The 16,438-nt window shown below is 39.1% G+C and overlaps 1 protein-coding gene across 6 annotated transcripts in view; it reads left to right on the top strand.

The window, feature by feature from the left end:
- ZNF169 (zinc finger protein 169) overlaps positions 1 to 16,438 on the top strand; it is a 68,582-nt gene that overhangs the window by 37,911 nt on the left and 14,233 nt on the right. For 2 of the 6 annotated variants that reach the window (XM_027615017.2, XM_027615016.2), the window contains exon 3: positions 8,089 to 8,180. The exons of the other annotated variants lie outside the window; for them this stretch is intronic. In XM_027615017.2, coding sequence (XP_027470818.1) covers positions 8,120 to 8,180 — 61 coding nt within the window. In that variant the 5' untranslated portion in view covers positions 8,089 to 8,119. The remainder of the gene's footprint in view (positions 1 to 8,088; positions 8,181 to 16,438) is intronic. 6 annotated transcript variants of the gene reach the window in all.

Below are 16,438 nucleotides of genomic sequence, written 5' to 3'. Positions count from 1 at the left end.
TGTTTGTTTTTGCATACAGATGCTCAAATTTTCCAGCACCGTTTATTGAAAAGGCAGCCTATTCTTTACTGAATTGCCTGTTTACCCTGTGGTAAATTAGTTGACCAGATGTATATGGGGTCTATATTTGGACTCTCTCTTTTTTAAATTGGCTCCATGCCCATTGTGGAACGCAATATGGGGCTTGAATTCACAACCCTGAAATCAAGACCTGAGCTGAGATCAAGAATTGGACACTTAGGGGTGCCTCGGTGGCTCAGTCTTAAGCATCTGCCTTCGGCTCAGGTCATGATCCCAGGGTCCTGGGATCAAGCCCCGCATCAGGCTCCCTGTTCAGCAGGGAGCCTGCTTCTCCCTCTCCCACTGCCACTGTTTGTATTCCCTCTCTCACTGTGTCTCTCTGTCAAATAAATAAATAAAGTCTTAAAAAAACAAAAACAAAAAAAGAATGGGACACTTAAATGACTAAGCTACCCAGGCATCCCTGGACTTTTTCCCCCCACTCCTTTCTCTGTCTGTCTTGATGCCACTACTACATAGTCTTGAATTAATGTAGCCTTATAAGTCCGGAGCTCAGTATAAATCAACATTTTTTCCCTTTTCAATTTGTTTTTATTATTCTAGATTCTTTGCATTTCCATATGGATTTTAGAGTCAGCAATTTTCACAAAAAAGAAAGCCTACTGGGATTTTGATTTGCATTGAGTTAAATCTACCTCATCTTGTGATAATTTACATGTAATTAATACTTATTACTCAATATGTGAATACAGTATATGTCTCCATTTTTATGGGACTTCTTTTTGTCAGCCTTGTTTTATAATTTTTAGTACACAGGTCTTACACATGTCTTGTCAGATTTATCCCTCTCTGTTTCATATTTTTGATACTATTTAATCTATTTTACTCTCTTTAAATTTTTTATTGTTATGTTAATCACCATACATTACATCATTAGTTCTTGATGTAGTGTTCCATGATTCATTGTTTGTGCATAACACCCAGTACTCCACGCAGAACATGCCCTCTTTAATACCCATCACCAGGCTAACCCATCCCCCCACCCCCTCCCCTCTAGAACCCCCAGTTTGTTTTTCAGAGTCCATCGTCTCTCATGGTTTGTCTCCCCCTCCAGTTTCCCCACCTTCATTCTTCCCCTCCTGCTATCTTTTTTTTTTTTCTTAACATATATTGCATTATTTGTTTCAGAGGTACAGATCTGTGATTCAGCAGTCTTGCACAATTCACAGCACTCACCATAGCACATACCCTCCCCAATGTCAATCACCCAGCCACCCCATCCCTCCCACCCCCCACCCCCACTCCAGCAACCCTCAGTTTGTTTCCTGAGATTAAGAATTCCTCATATCAGTGAGGTCATATGATCCATGTCTTTCTCTGACTTATTTCACTCAGCATAACACCCTCCAGTTCCATCCACATCGCTGCAAATGGCAAGATCTCATTCCTTTTGATGGCTGCATAATATTCCATTGTGTATATATACCACCTCTCCTTTATCCATTCATCTGTCAATGGACATCTTGGCTCTTTCCACAGTTTGGCTATTGTGGACATTGCTGCTATAAACATCAGGGTGCACATACCCCTTCGGATCCCTACCTTTGTATCTTTGGGATAAATACCCAGTAGTGCAATTGCTGGGTCGTATGGTACCTCTATTTTCAACTTTTTGAAGAACCTCCATACTGTTTTCCAGAGTGGCTGCACCAGCTTGCATTCCCACCAACAGTGTAGGAGGGTTCCCATTTCTCCACATCCCCACCAACATCTGTCGTTTCCTGACTTGTTAATTTTAGCCGTTCTGACTGGTGTGAGGTATCTCATTGAGGTTTTGATTTGGATTTCCCTGATGCTGAGCAATGTTGAGCACTTTTCCATGTTTCTGTTGGCATTTTGGATTTCTTCTTTGGAAAAAAGTCTGTTCATGTCTTCTGCCCATTTCTTGATTGGATCATTTGTTCTTTGGGTGTTGAGTTTGATAAGTTCTTTATAGATTTTGGATACTAGCCCTTTATCTGATGTCATTTGAAAATATTTTCTCCCATTCTGTCGGTTGTCTTGGTTTTGTGGACTGTTTCTTTTGCTGTGCAAAAGCTTTTTATTTTGATGAAATCCCAATAGTTCATTTTTGCCCTTGCTTCCCCTGCCTTTGGCAATGTTTCTAGGAAGAAGTTGCTGCGGCTGAGGTCGAAGAGGTTGCTGCCTGTGTTCTCCTTTAGGATTTTGATGGACTCCTGTCTAACATTTAGGTCTTTCAACCATTTGGAGTCTATTTTTGTGTGTGGTGTAAGGAAATGGTCCAGTTTCATTCTTCTGCATGTGGCTGTCCAATTTTCCTAACACCATTTGTTGAAGAGACTGTCTTTTTTCCATTGGACATTCTTTCCTGTTTTGTTAAAGATTAGTTGACCATAGAGTTGAGGGTCCATTTCTGGGCTCTCTATTCTCTTCCATTGATCTATGTGTCTGTTTTTGTGCACCATACTGTCTTGATGATGACAGCTTTGTAATAGAGCTGGAAATCCAGAATTGTGATGCTGCCAGCTTTGCTTTTCTTTTTCAACATTCCTCTAGTTATTCGGGGTCTTTTCTGGTTCCATACAAATTTTAGGATTATTTGTTCCATTTCTTTGAAAAAAGTGGATGGTATTTTGATGGGGATTGCATTGAATGTGTAGATTGCTCTAGGTAGCATTGACATCTTCACAATGTTTGTTCTTCCAATCCATGAGCATGGAATGTTTTTCCATTTTTTTGTGTCTTCCTCAATTTCTTTCATGAGTATTTTATAGTTTTCTGAGTACAGATCCTTTGCCTCTTTGGTTAGATTGATTCCTTGGTATCTTACGGTTTTGGGTACAACTGTAAATGGGATCGACTCCTTAATTTCTCTCTCTTCTGTCTTGGTGGTGGTGTATAGGAATGCCACTGATTTCTGTGCATTGATTTTATATCCTGCCACTTTACTGAATTGCTGTATGAGTTCTAGCAGTTTTGGGGTGGAGTCTTTTGGGTTTTCCACATACAGTATCATATCATCTGCAAAGAATGAGAGTTTGACTTCCTCTTTGCTGATTTGGATGCCTTGGATTTCTTTTTGTTGTCTGATTGCTGTGGCTAGGACTTCTAATAATATGTTGAATAGCAGTGGTGAAAGTGGACATCCTGCCACATTCCTGACCTTAGGGGGAAAGCTCTCAGTTTTTCCCCATTGAGAATGATATTCGCTGTAGGTTGTTCATAGATGGCTTTTATGATATTGAGGTATGTACCGTCTGTCCCTATACTTTGAAGAGTTTTGATCAAGAAAGGATGCTGTACTTTGTCAAATGCTTTTTCTGCATCTATTGGGAGGATCATATGATTCTTGTTCTTTCGTTAATGTATTGTATCACGTTGATTGATTTGCGGATGTTGAACCAGTCTTGCAGCCCAGGGATAAATCCCACTTGATCATGGTGGATAATCCTTTTAATGTACTGTTGGATCCTACTGGCTAGTATTTTGGTGAGAATTTTTGCATCCATGTTCATCAAGGATATTGGTCTGCTGGTTTTGGGATCAAGGTAATGGTGGCCTCATAAAACGAGTTTGGAAGTTTTCCTTCCATTTCTATTTTTTGGAATAGTTTCAGAATAATAGGAATTAATTCTTCTTTAAATGTTTGGTAGAATTCCCCTGGGAAGCCATCTGGCCCTGGGCTTTTGTTTGTTGGGAGATTTTTGATGACTGCTTCAATTTCCTTAGTGGTTATAGGTCTGTTCAGGATTTCTATTTCTTCCTGGTTCAGTTTTGGTAGTTGATAAATCTCTAGGAATGCATCCATTTCTTCCAGGTTATCTAATTTGCTGGCATAGAGTTGCTCATAATATATTCTTCTAATTGTTTCTATTTCTTTGGTGTTGGTTGTGATCTCTCCTCTTTCATTCATGATTTTGTTGATTTGGGTTATTTCTCTTTTCTTTTTGATCAGTCTGGCCAGGGGTTTATCAATCTTGTTAATTCTTTCAAAGAACCAGCTCCTAGTTTCGTTGATCTGTTCTACTGTTCTTTTGGTTTCTATTTCATTGATTTCTGCTCTGATCTTTATTATTTCTCTTCTGCTGGGTTTAGGCTTTATTTGCTGTTATTTCTCTAGCTCCTTTAGGTGTAGGGTTAGGTTGTGTATTTGAGACCTTTCTTATTTCTTGAGAATGGCTTGTATTGCTATATACTTTCCTCTTAGGACTGCCTTTGCTGCATCTCAAAGATTTTGAACAGTTTTGGTTTCATTTTCATTGGTTTCCATGAATTTTTTAAATTCTTCTTTAATTTCCTGGTTGACCCATTCCTTCTTTAGTAGGATGCTGTTTATTTTTTAAAAATTTTTAAAGATTCTATTTATTTATTTGAGAGAGAGAGAGTGAGAGAGAGCATGAGAGGGGAGAGGGTCAGAGGGAGAAGCAGAGTCCCCGCTGAGTGGGGAGCCCAACATGGGACTCAATCCCAGGACTCCAGGATCATGGCCTGAGCCGAAGGCAGTCGCTCAACCAAGTGAGCCACCCAGGCACCCGTAGGATGCTCTTTAGCCTCCATGTGTTTGAGTTCTTTCCGACTTTCCTCTTGTGATTGAGTTCTAGTTTCAAAGCATTGTGGTCTGAAAATATGCAGGGAATGATCCCAATCTTTTCGTACTGGTTTGAGACCTGATTTGCAACCTAGGATGTGATCTATTCTAGAGAATGTTCCATGGGTACTAGAGAAGAATGTGTATTCCGTTGCTTTGGGATGGAATGTTCTGAATATGTCTGTGAAGTCCATTTGGTCCAGTGTGTCACTTAAAGTCTTTATTTCCTTGTTGATCTTTTGCTTAGATGATCTGTCCATTTCAGTCAGGGGGGTGTTAAAGTCCCCCACTATTATTGTATTGTTGTCAATGTGTTTCTTTGCTTTTGTTATTAATTGCCTTGTATAATTGGCTGCTCCCACGTTAGGGGCATAGATATTTACAATTGTTAGATCTTCTTGTTGGATAGACCCTTTAAGTAGGATATAGTGTCCTTCCTCATCTCGTATTACAGTCTTTGTTTTAAAATCTAATTTGTCTGATATAAGGATTGCCACCCTGGCTTTCTTTTGGTGTCCATTAGCATGGTAAATGGTTTTCCACCCCCTCACTTTCAATGTGGGGTTGTCTTTGGGTCTAAAATGAGTCTCTTGCAGACAGCGTATCGATGGGTCTTGTTTTTTAATCCAATCTGATAGCCTGTGTCTTTTGACTGGGGCATTGAGCCCATTTACATTCAGGGTAACTATTGAAAAGTATGAATTTAGTGCCATTGTATTGCCTGTAAGGTGACTGTTACTGTATGTTGTCTGTGTTCCTTTCTGATCTTTGCTGCTTTTAGGCTCTCTCTTTGCTTAGAGGACCCCTCTCAATATTTCTTGGAGGGCTGGTTTCGTGTTTGCAAATTCCTTTAGTTTTTGTTTGTCCTGGAAGCTTTTTATCTCTCCTTCTATTTTCAATGACAGCCTAGCTGGATATAGTATTCTTGGCTGCATATTTTTCTCGTTTAGTGCTCTGAATATATCATGCTTGCCCTTTCTGGCCTGCCAGGTCTCTGTGGATAGGTCTGTTGCCAGTCTAATGTTTCTACCATTGTAGGGTTCATATCTCTTCTCCTGAGCTGCTTTCAGGATTTTCTTTGTCTCTGAGACTCGTAAGTTTTACTATTAGATGTAGTGGTGTTGACCTATTTTTATTGATTTCGAGAGGGGTTCTCTGTGCCTCCTGGATTTAGATGCCTGTTTCCTTCCCTTAATTAGGGGAAGGAAACAGGCATCTATTCCCTCTGCTATAATTTTCTCCAATATACCTTCTGCCCCTCTCTCTCTTTCTTCTTCTCCTGGGATCCCAATTATTCTAATGTTGTTTCATCTTATGGTATTGCTTATCTCTCGAATTCTGCCCTCGTGATCCAGTAGTTGTTTATCTCTCTTTTTCTCAGCTTCTTTATTTTCCATCATTTGGCCTTCTATATTGCTGATTCTCTCTTCTGCCTCATTTATCCTAGCAGCTAGTGCCCCCATTTTTTATTGCACCTCATTAATAGCCTTTTTGATTTCGACTTGGTTAGATTTTAGTTCTTTTGTTTCTCCAGAAAGGGTTTCTCTAATAACTTCCATGCTTTTTTCAAGCCCAGCTAGTATTTTAAAATGATTCTGAACTCTAGGTCGGACATCGGCCTAATGTCCGTATTGAGTAGGTCCCTGGCAGACGGTACTACCTCTTGTTTTTTTTGTTGAGGTGATTTTTTCCGTCTTGTCATTTTGTCCAGAGAAGAATAGATGAATGAGAGAACAAAATGCTAACAGAGTAACAATGTCCCCAGAAAATATACTCTAAAGAAATCAGAAAAGACCTGAAACCAGGGGTAAAGGGAAAGAAAGAAAAAAGAAAAAGAAACAAAAACAGAACAAAACAAACAGAATATGATCAAATATGATCAGGCTGGTACATAGATCAGTGCCACACACTAGATTTTGGGTGTATTTTGGTCTGTTAGAAGAAAGTGCTTCCCAAAATTTTAAAGAAAGAAAAACTTATATATGTACAAAAATAAGGGTTGATACGATGAAGGGATGGAATGTGACTGTAAAGATGAAAATTATAACAAATTTTATAAGAATTGGTAAGAAGTTTGAAAAAAAAGAAGAGGATTTAAAAAGGGAGAGAATGTGATCAGGCAGGAGACTAGAACAAAGCCATACACACTAGAGATTTAGGGTATATTTTGATCTGTTAGAAGAAACTGTATCTCAAAATTTGAAAGAGAGAACAACTTATATATATATGCCAAAAATAAGGGTAACTACTATGAAGGGATAAAATATGACTGTAAAAATGAAAAATAAAAGTTTTTTTAAAAAGGGATTGATAAGATGGTTGAAAAAGGGAAAAAGAAAAATTCCAAAAAAAAAAAAAAACAGTTAAAAAAAACTAACTTTGAAAGACTAAAGAATCACGGTAAAAAATGTGCAGTATTCCCCTAGCGCTGGAGTTCTACCGTTCTCATTGATCAGTAAACTTGGTCTTGGCTGGTGGTTCTTGCTGATCTTCTGGGGGAGGGCCCTGTTGCCGTGGTTCCCAAAGGTCTTTGCTGGAGGCGGAATTGCCCCGCCCTTGCCGGTCCAGGCTAAGTAATCTGCTCCAGTTTGCTCTCAGGAGCTTTTGTTCCCTGCAAACTTTTCCCTACAGAGTTTTGGGAGGACAAGAGTGAAAATGGCGGCCTCCCAGTCTTTGTCCCGGAGGAGCCAAGAACTTGGGCCCCGCTCCTCAGTATGCCCCCAAAGAAAAGCAGTCAATCACTCCCGTCTCCCTGATCTCTGGCTGCACTCCGTGCTCCCCCAGCCTGTAACCGAGCATTTCTGTCTCTGACACCGCACTCCATGTGGAGTCTCCAAACCCAGCAGATCCCTGCGGTGCACTCCTGTGCCACTCCGCGAGGGTTCCACCCCCCCGCTTAGCCACTGGAGTGATGTCCCTCAGCGGAGCCGACTTCTAAAAGTTCCGATTTTGTGCTCCCTGCTCCATCACTTGCCAAAAGCGGCTCACGGAGGCCCCCTCCCCCGCCATCTATCCTCCCAAATATCGCCTCAGATTCACTTCTCCGCACGTCCTACCTTCCAGAAAGTGGTCGCTTCTCTGTTCAGAGAGTTGTCGCTACTCTCCTCTTCGATCTCCTGTTGAGTTCGTAGGTGTTCAGAATGGTTTGGTCCCTATCCAGCTGAATGCCTGAGACCAGACGAAATCCAGGTCTCCTACTCCTTCGCCATCTTGCTCCGCCTTTATTTAATCTATTTTAAAAGTCAGTTTTTAACTGTTGAAAGTACAGAGAAATAAAATTAACTTGTGGATAATGATCTCATATCTGGTAAACTTGCAAAACTTACTTTTTAGCCCTAGTAGCTTTTTTGGAAAATCCTATAGCATTTTCTATATAGATGATCATGTTATTTGTGAATAAGTTTTACTTCTTTACATTCAGTATATCTTTAATTTCTTTTTCTTGCCTCATTGCACAGGCGAGACCATCCAGTGCAATGATGAATTTAAATGGTGAGAGTGGACATCCTTTCCCTGTTCCTGATGTTTTGGGGAGTGCTTTCTCCTAAGTGTAAGTTTTATAGCTGCCCTTTATGAGCACAACAAATTTTTATTCCTTGTTTGTTGAGAATTTTTATTGGGAATGAATGTAGGATTTTGTCAAATGTTTTTTGGGCATCTTTTGAGGTGATCATATGTGGGGTCTTTTTAGTCTTTCATTTCTTTAAAGTTTTTTATTTTAATTTTAGTTAACATACAGTGTTATATTAGTTTCAGGTGTACAATGTAGTGATTCAGCAATTCCATACTTCACCCTGTACTCATCTCAGCAAGTGCAACTTTTTTTTTTAATGTTTCAAGTTTTATTTAAATTCTAGCTGGTTAACATATAGTGTAAGACTGGTTTCATCACCTACATATAACACCCAGTGTTTATCACAAGTGCCTTCCTTAACACCTATCACCCATTTCGCCCATTTCCTACCCACCTCCCCTCCAGCAGCCCTGTTTGTTCTCTACTGTGAAGAGTCTCTTATGGTTTGCTTCCCCTTTTTTCCTTCCTCCCCTGTGTCCATCTGTTTTGATTCTTAAATTCCATATATGAGGTAAATGACATTTTTTTGTTGTTGTTAAAACAGCCTTTTATTTTTGTTAACACAATGCACTGACCTTATTCAGATTTCACCAGTTTTACCTTCACTCTTTTGTGTGTGTGGAGCATATATTTAGTTCTGTGAAACGTTATGCCATATACATTCCTGTAACTGCCACTATATTCAAAGACACAGAACTGTTACCTCACAGGCATGCCCTGTGCTGCTCTTGTACAGTCATCCCAGCTCCCCCCCGGCCTCCTCCCCCGTCTTCCTCTGCCAACCACTAATCTGTTCTGTGTCTCTGCGATTTTTGTTACTTCAACAATGTTACATAAAAGAAGTCATATAGGATGTTAAATTTGGGGATTGCCTTTTCAGTGTAGTTCTCTTGAGATCCACCCAAACTTAGTATGCACCAATACTTCATTCCTTTTATTGATGAGTAGTATTCCATAGTATGAAAGTACCTCAGTTTGTTAAACCATTCACCCACTGAAGGACATTTGGATTGTTTAGTTTTTGGCTATTATAGATGAAGGTGCTTTGAACATTTCCATACAGGTTTTTGTGTGAATATAATGTCTTCTTTCTGGGATAAATGCTCAAGAGTGCAGTTGCTGAGTCACATGGTAAATAAATGTTTAGTTTTGTAAAAAAGTGCAATACCCATGGGCATACCATTTAAGTTCCCACTAGCAATGTCTGAGTGATCGTTTCTCCACCTTCTTGCCCGCATCTGGTATCAGCACTACTTTTTATTTTGGCCATTCCAGCAGATCTCTAGCAATATCTCCTTGGTTAGTAAGAGTGATGAGTTTAGTGTAAGCAGTTCCTCTCAGGGAGAGCTGGATAGCTGAGCATATCTGAGTAAGAGCTCTGTATCAAGGCTTTGCTCTTCTTGGAAAAGAGACTGGTATTCTCCATATGGGTAGGTAAAGACCTTATAAGGCCCTGGTCATGGGTGGCTATTGCTGTCATTTTGTTAGGTCTTCATGACATGTCCTTGCATCTCTGTTCATTCTCTTTAGACACCCTCTATCCCTCAAGAGTGGTTGATAGGTGTTAGTGTGTCTTAAGATCTGGTCTGACCACTGAATGGACCTGGCAAAGACAGTCTAACAAGTGAGAGGGAAGGGACGAGACAAGTCTCCTTCTGGATTGGCTCATGTCGGTGGCTGGCAGGCAGGGACCCATGGACTCAGGTCTAGGGTGTCCACCTAAGCATCTTCAGATACCACATTTTAAGAGGGCAATCCCTAGCATTTCATCTCAGCTAATCAGAGCCATGAAAAGTGGTTGACCCCGGGAGCGGTGGGTAGATGTGTATCATCATTACCAAGAGTACTGTATTTCTTCTGTTTAGGTGGAATTTATTTATGGGAAATGCGAAATCTTAAGTTTGCTAGTGCATGAGTACAATGTGTACATCTCTACAACCCAAACTTTATCAAACAACAGATTACTACAATCCCAGATAGCTCCCTTCTGACCCATCCCAGTAAACCCCCCACCCTATCCCTCAGAGGTGTCACTGGTTTTATTTTATCATAGATTAACTTTTCCCATTGTACAATTTTGCATGAATGGAATTATACATACTCTTTTGTGTAGGCTTCTTTCAGTATAAAGTTTCTGAGCTTCATCCATGCTGTTGCATACATCAGTTGTCTTTTCCTTTTCATTTATTTTTTAAAGATGTTATTTATTTATTTGACAGAGCTAGCGAGAGCAGGAACACAAGCAGGGGGAGTGGGAGAGGGAGAAGCAGGCTTCCCGCTGAGCAGGGAGCCCGATGCAGGGCTCAATCCCAGGACCCTGGGATCATGACCAGAGCTGAAGGCAGATGCTGAACAACTGAGCCACCCAGGTGCCCCAGTTTTTTCCTTTTTAATGCTGAGTGGCATCCCATCACGTAAATATACAACTGTTTATCCATTCTCTTTGGTAGACACCTCAATGGCTTCTAGTCCTTAGTTATTGTGAAAAAGTTGTTATTGGTATTCTTATGCTAGGTTTTTTGTTTTGATAAACCTATGTTTTCATTTCCTTTAGATGAATACCTAGAGTAAGTTTGGGTGTATAGCTTCCTAGTGTTGCTGTAACAAATTACCACAAACTGAGAGGCTTAAACAAAAGAAATCTATTGTCTCACAGTTCAGAAGACGGGAGTTCAAAATCAACCTGTTGGCAGGGTTGGTTCCTTCCAGAGGTTCTGAGGGAGATCTGTCCCTCACCTCTTTCCTGGCTTCTGGTGTTTGCTGGCAATCCTCAGCATTCCTTGGCTTGTTGCTGTGTCACTCTAGTCTGTGTCATTCTTCCTTCTACGTATCTCTGTATCCAAGTCTCTCTCTCTCCTTGTAAGGATGCCAGTTGTTGAAGTAAGACTCACCCTAAGTTAGTATGACCTCATCCTAACTTGATCAATCTGCAAACACCTGATTTCAAAATAAGTGCATATTCACATGTTCCACGTAGACCTGAATTTTGTTGGGATACCATTCAACCTGATACATTGGGTCACAAGGCTACAGTATATGTAGTTTTATGAGAAGTGACCATTTCCCAAAGTGGTTGTACCGTTTTTTACTTACATGAACATATGAGAAGAGAGTTCCTGTTGTCTCACATCCTGACAGTTTTCATCAGATCTGTGATGGATATGTAGTGCTATCTCATGGGGGCTTTAATTTCAATTTCCCTGATGGTTAAGTGTTGAGCACTTTTGCTTTTTGATCATTCATATATATATCATATACCTTACTTTGTGAAATAGCCATTCAAATCTTCCAGTTTCCAATTTGTCACATTTTTAAAATTGTTGAGCTCTGGGAGTTCTTTATTAATTCTGGACACCAGTCCTTTGTCATATGTACATTTTGCAAAAATTTTCTTAGTCTGAAGCTCTTCTGTTCATTTTTTTAAGTTAATTTTGATGAGCAGATGTTTAATTTTGAGGAAGTCTAATTTTTCTTTTAAATTTTTATTGTCATGAAGATAATCTATATTTTCTAAATGCTGTATAGTTTTAGCTTTTACATTTAAGTCTGTGATCCATCTTGAAGTAACTTTTGTGTACAGTGCGAGGCAGGGATCAAGGTTTTTCTCATTCATATAGATACCCAGTGGCTCTAGCATCATTTGCTGAAAAGACTTGCCTTCCCCTCCTTAAATTGCTTTGTTGACAATCCAGTGACTGGCTAAGGGTGGATCTGTTTTACACTTTCAGTTTTATTTCTTCCATTAATAGGCCTATCCTTAACCACACTATTACTGTAGGACCATCAGAAGTCTTTAAGTCAGGTACTGTAAGTTTTGCTTTTTAAAGATTGCTTTGGGTAATGTAGGTCCTCTTGTATTTCCACTTAAATTTTAGGATCAGCTTCTCTTAAAAAAAGAAGGGAAAGAAAGGGAAAGGAAAAAGAAGGGAAAGGAGGCAGCAAGGGAGGGATGAAGGAAAAACGGAGGGAGAAAGAACACCTGGGTAGTGTTTACTATTGAAATTTTACTGTACCTATAGATAATTTATATCTTATCAAGTCTTATAACCCACTCTCTAGATCTTTTAAAATTCTTTTCAGCAAAATAAAATGTGTGTGCTAATAGGGACATTTATAGCCTGAAGTGCTTATATTAGAAGAAAGGTCTATGACCAGTGACTTAAGCTTTTTACCTTAAGAAGTCACGTAGATGGCATATTGTGAAAGTTGTCCCATCTCCAGGGATTGTAATTAATGTTGAAAACATCTCCCTTTTACTTGTGCACCAATGTCTCAGAATTCTGAAACTTGTTTGAAAGCAGTGAAATGCCCAGCATGCCTTCTCTCAAGGGCCAGTGTCTAAGACCATTCACTTAACCCACAGCTATACTTTTCATTCCTCAACAGCAGCTTCAGAAGGAAAATTTTCTTTAAGGAACCATTAGGCATTGATTGTTTTTTCTCTTTCTTTTGTAAAGTTTTGAGTTCATGTACAATTACTGAAGTATTTAGTGGTCTAAAAAGTCAGCACAAGAGCAGTTGGAGATTTTAACAGAGTTTATGAACTGCTTAATTTTCTTTTACATCCTAAAAAATGTTATGATTAACCATTCTGTTGATAAAATTTTTTTTATTTTTTAAAGAGGAAGAGACAAAAAGAGAGGATGGGGGAGGAGCAGAGGGAGAGTGAGAACCTCAAGGAGGCTCCACGCCCAGCACGGAGCCTGATGAGGCGCTTGATCTCAAAACTCTGAGATCATGACCTGAGTTGGACGCTTAACCAACTGAGCCACCCAGGCACCCCTGTAAAATTTTATTTTTATTTCTTTTATTCTAGAACTTCTGCGTGTTTGAAATCATGTTAAATTTCAGATTCCCAAAGTGGACATTGTAATTCTAAATAGCTTTTAGTTAAAATTTGCCACATTACTAGATAGGCATGAAAATTATGATAAAAGAAAAAAATTATGATGAATGAATAAGTGATGCTAACTGTATTTAAATCAGCCACCATATTTAATAGGGAAGACACACAGAAGTGCTTCCTCCATACTGAAAGCTTTATCACCCAGTGGGGATATAAGCAAGCCAAGGAGAAGGCAGATGGAACACTCTGGTAAGTTATGCCATCCCCTTCTTGTAGTAAAAAAAATCACTAAAGAAATCTGTAATAAGTTACATAGTTATTTTTATTTAAATTTATTTAAATTCCATTTAGTTATCACAGTGTTATATTAGTTTCAGGTGTACAATCAAGTGATTCAGTAATTCCATATATCATCCTGTGCTTATCACAAGTGCCCTCCTTAATCTCCAACACCCATTTAACCCCATCCCCCCACTCACCTCCCCTCTGGGACCATCAGTTTGTTCTCTATAGTTAAGAGTCTGTTTCTTGGTTTGTCTCTTTTTTTCCTTTGCTCATTTGTTTTATTAAAGTCCACATATGAGTGAAATCACATTGGTATTTGTTTTTTTCTGACTATGACTTATTTCACTTAGCATTATACTCTCTAGCTCCATCCATGTCATTGCAAATGACAAGATATCATTCTTGGTGGACGAATAATATCCCATTGTGTGTATGTCTATATACATATAACATCATATAACAACGTATATATACATAAACACATATATACACATACACATACATTTAACATCTTCTTTATTCATTCATCTATCAGTGAGCACCTTGGCTGTTTCCATAATTTGGCTGTTGTAAATGCTGCTGCTGTAAACATTGAGGTACATGTATCCCTCTGAATCAGTATTTTTGTATTCTTTGGGTAAATACCTAGTGGTGCAATTGCTGGATCATATGGTAATTCTGTTTTTCAATTTTGAGGAACTTCCATACTGTTTTCCACAGTGGCTGCACCAATTTGTATTCCCACCAAACAGTGCTAGAAGGTTGGTTCCTTTTTCTCCACATCCTTGCCAACACCTGTTGTTTCTTGGGTTTTGATTTTAGCCATTCTGACAGGTATGAGTGATATCTCATCATGGTTTTGATTCGCATTTCCCTGATGATCAGTGATGGTGAGCATCTTTTCATCTTTTGGTCATCTGGATGTCTTCTTTGGAGAAATGTCTGTTCATGTCTTCTGCCCATTTTTAATTGGATTGTTTTTTGGGTGTTGAGTTTTGTAAGCTCCTTATATATTTTGGATACTAACCCTTTACTGCATAGGTCACTTGCCAATATATATCCCCATTCAGTAGGTTGCCTTTTAGGTTTTTTTTTTTTATTATTATTGTTTCCTTTGCTGTGCAGCTTTTTATTTTGATGGTGTCCCAATAATTTAGTTTTGCTTTTATTTCCCTTGCCTCAGGAGACATTTCTAGGAAAATGCTGCTACAGCTAATGTCAGAGACATTACTGCCTGTGCTGTCTTCTAGGATTTTTTATGGTTTCAGGTCTCACCTTTAGGTCTTTAATCCATTTTGAGTTTATTTTCGTGTATGGTATAAGAAAGTGGTCTAGTTTCATTCTTTTGCATGTAGCTGACCAGTTTTCCCAACACCATTTGTTGAAGAGAATATTCCATTGTATATTCTTTCCTGCATTATCACAGATTAACTGACCATAATTGTGGGTTTGTTTCTGGGTTCTGTATTCTCTTTCATTGATCTATATGTCTGTTTCTCTGCCAGTACCATACTATTTTGATTACTGCAACTTTTGTAATATAACTTCAAATCTGGAAGTATGATACCTCCAACTTTGTTTTTCTTTTCCAAACTGCTTTGTCAATTTGGGGTCTTTTGTGGTGCCATATAAATTTCAGGATTGTTTGTGAAAAATGCTATTGGTATTTGATAGGGATTGCATTAAATGTATAGACATTTTTAATAATGTTCTTCCAATCTAGGAGTATAGAATCTTTCCATTTCCTTGCGTTGTCTTATCTTTCATTGGTGTTTATGGGTTTCACCTATTTCGTTAGGTATGTTCCTAGGTATCTTACTATTTGGGGAGCAATTGTAAATGGGATTTTTTAATTTCTCTTTCTGTTGCTTTATTATCGGTGTATAGAAATGCAACAGATTTCTCCACATTGATATCGTATCCTGCAACTTTACTGAATTTTGGTGGAGTCCTTAGGGTTTTCTATGTACAGTCTCATGTCATCTGCAAGTAGTGAAATTTTTACTTCTTCCTTACCAATTTAGATTCTTTTTATCTCTATACTGTCACTTGCTGTAGCTAGTACATCCAGTATGTATAAAAGTGGGGAGAGTGGACATCCTTGTCTTGTTCCTGACCTTAGGGGGAAAGCAGTCAAGTTTTTTCCCCATTGAGCATGATGTTAGCTCATATATGTTTTTCTTATATGGCCTTCATTATGTTGAAGTATGTTCCCTCTAACCCTTTGTTGAGGGTTTTTCTTATGAATGCTATACAAATGCTTTTTCTGAGTCTACAGAAATGATCATACAGTTTTTATACTTTCTCATTGATGTGATGTATCACACATTGATTGATTTGCAAATATTGAATCACCCTTGCATCTCAGGAATAAATCCCACTTGATCGTGGTGAATGATTTTTTTTTTAATTTTATTTTATGTTAGTCACCATACATCATTAGCTTTTTTTTTTTAGACTTTATTCATTTATTTGACAGAGAGAGACACAGTGAGAGAGGGAGGACAAGCAGGGGGAGCGGGAGAGGGAGAAGCAGGCTTCCCGCTGAGCAGGGAGCCCGATGCGGGGCTCGATCACAGGACCTGAGCTGAAGGCAGACGCTTAACCACTGAGCCACCCAGGCGCCTCAATACCTCATTAGTTTTTGATGTGGTGATCCACAATACATTGTTTTCGTATAACACGCAGTGCTCCATGCAGTACGTGTCCTCCTTAAAACCCATCACCAGGCTAGCCAATCCCCCTCCCCCCTCCCCTGTAAAACCCTGTTTGTTTCTCAGAGTCCATAGTCTCTCATGGTTCATCTCTCCCTCCGATTCCCCCCCTTCATTTTTCCCTTCCTTCTCCTAATGTCCTCCATGCTGTTCCTTATGTTCCACAAATAAGTGAAACCGTATGATAACTGACTTTCTCTGCTTGACTTATTTCATTTAGCATAATCTCCTCCAGTCCCATCCATGTTGATGTAAAAGTTGGGTATTCATCCTTTCTGATGGCTGAGTAATATTCCATTGTATATATGGACCACATCTTCTTTATCCATTCACCTGTTGAAGGGCATCTCGGCTCTTTCCACAGTTTGGCTATTGTGGACACTGCTGCT

This window comes from Zalophus californianus, chromosome 13 (assembly GCF_009762305.2).
Source record: "Zalophus californianus isolate mZalCal1 chromosome 13, mZalCal1.pri.v2, whole genome shotgun sequence".
Lineage (NCBI taxonomy): Eukaryota > Metazoa > Chordata > Mammalia > Carnivora > Otariidae > Zalophus > Zalophus californianus.
The sequence above is the reverse complement of the archived record's forward strand: the minus strand, read 5'-3'. Positions and strand labels throughout refer to the sequence as shown.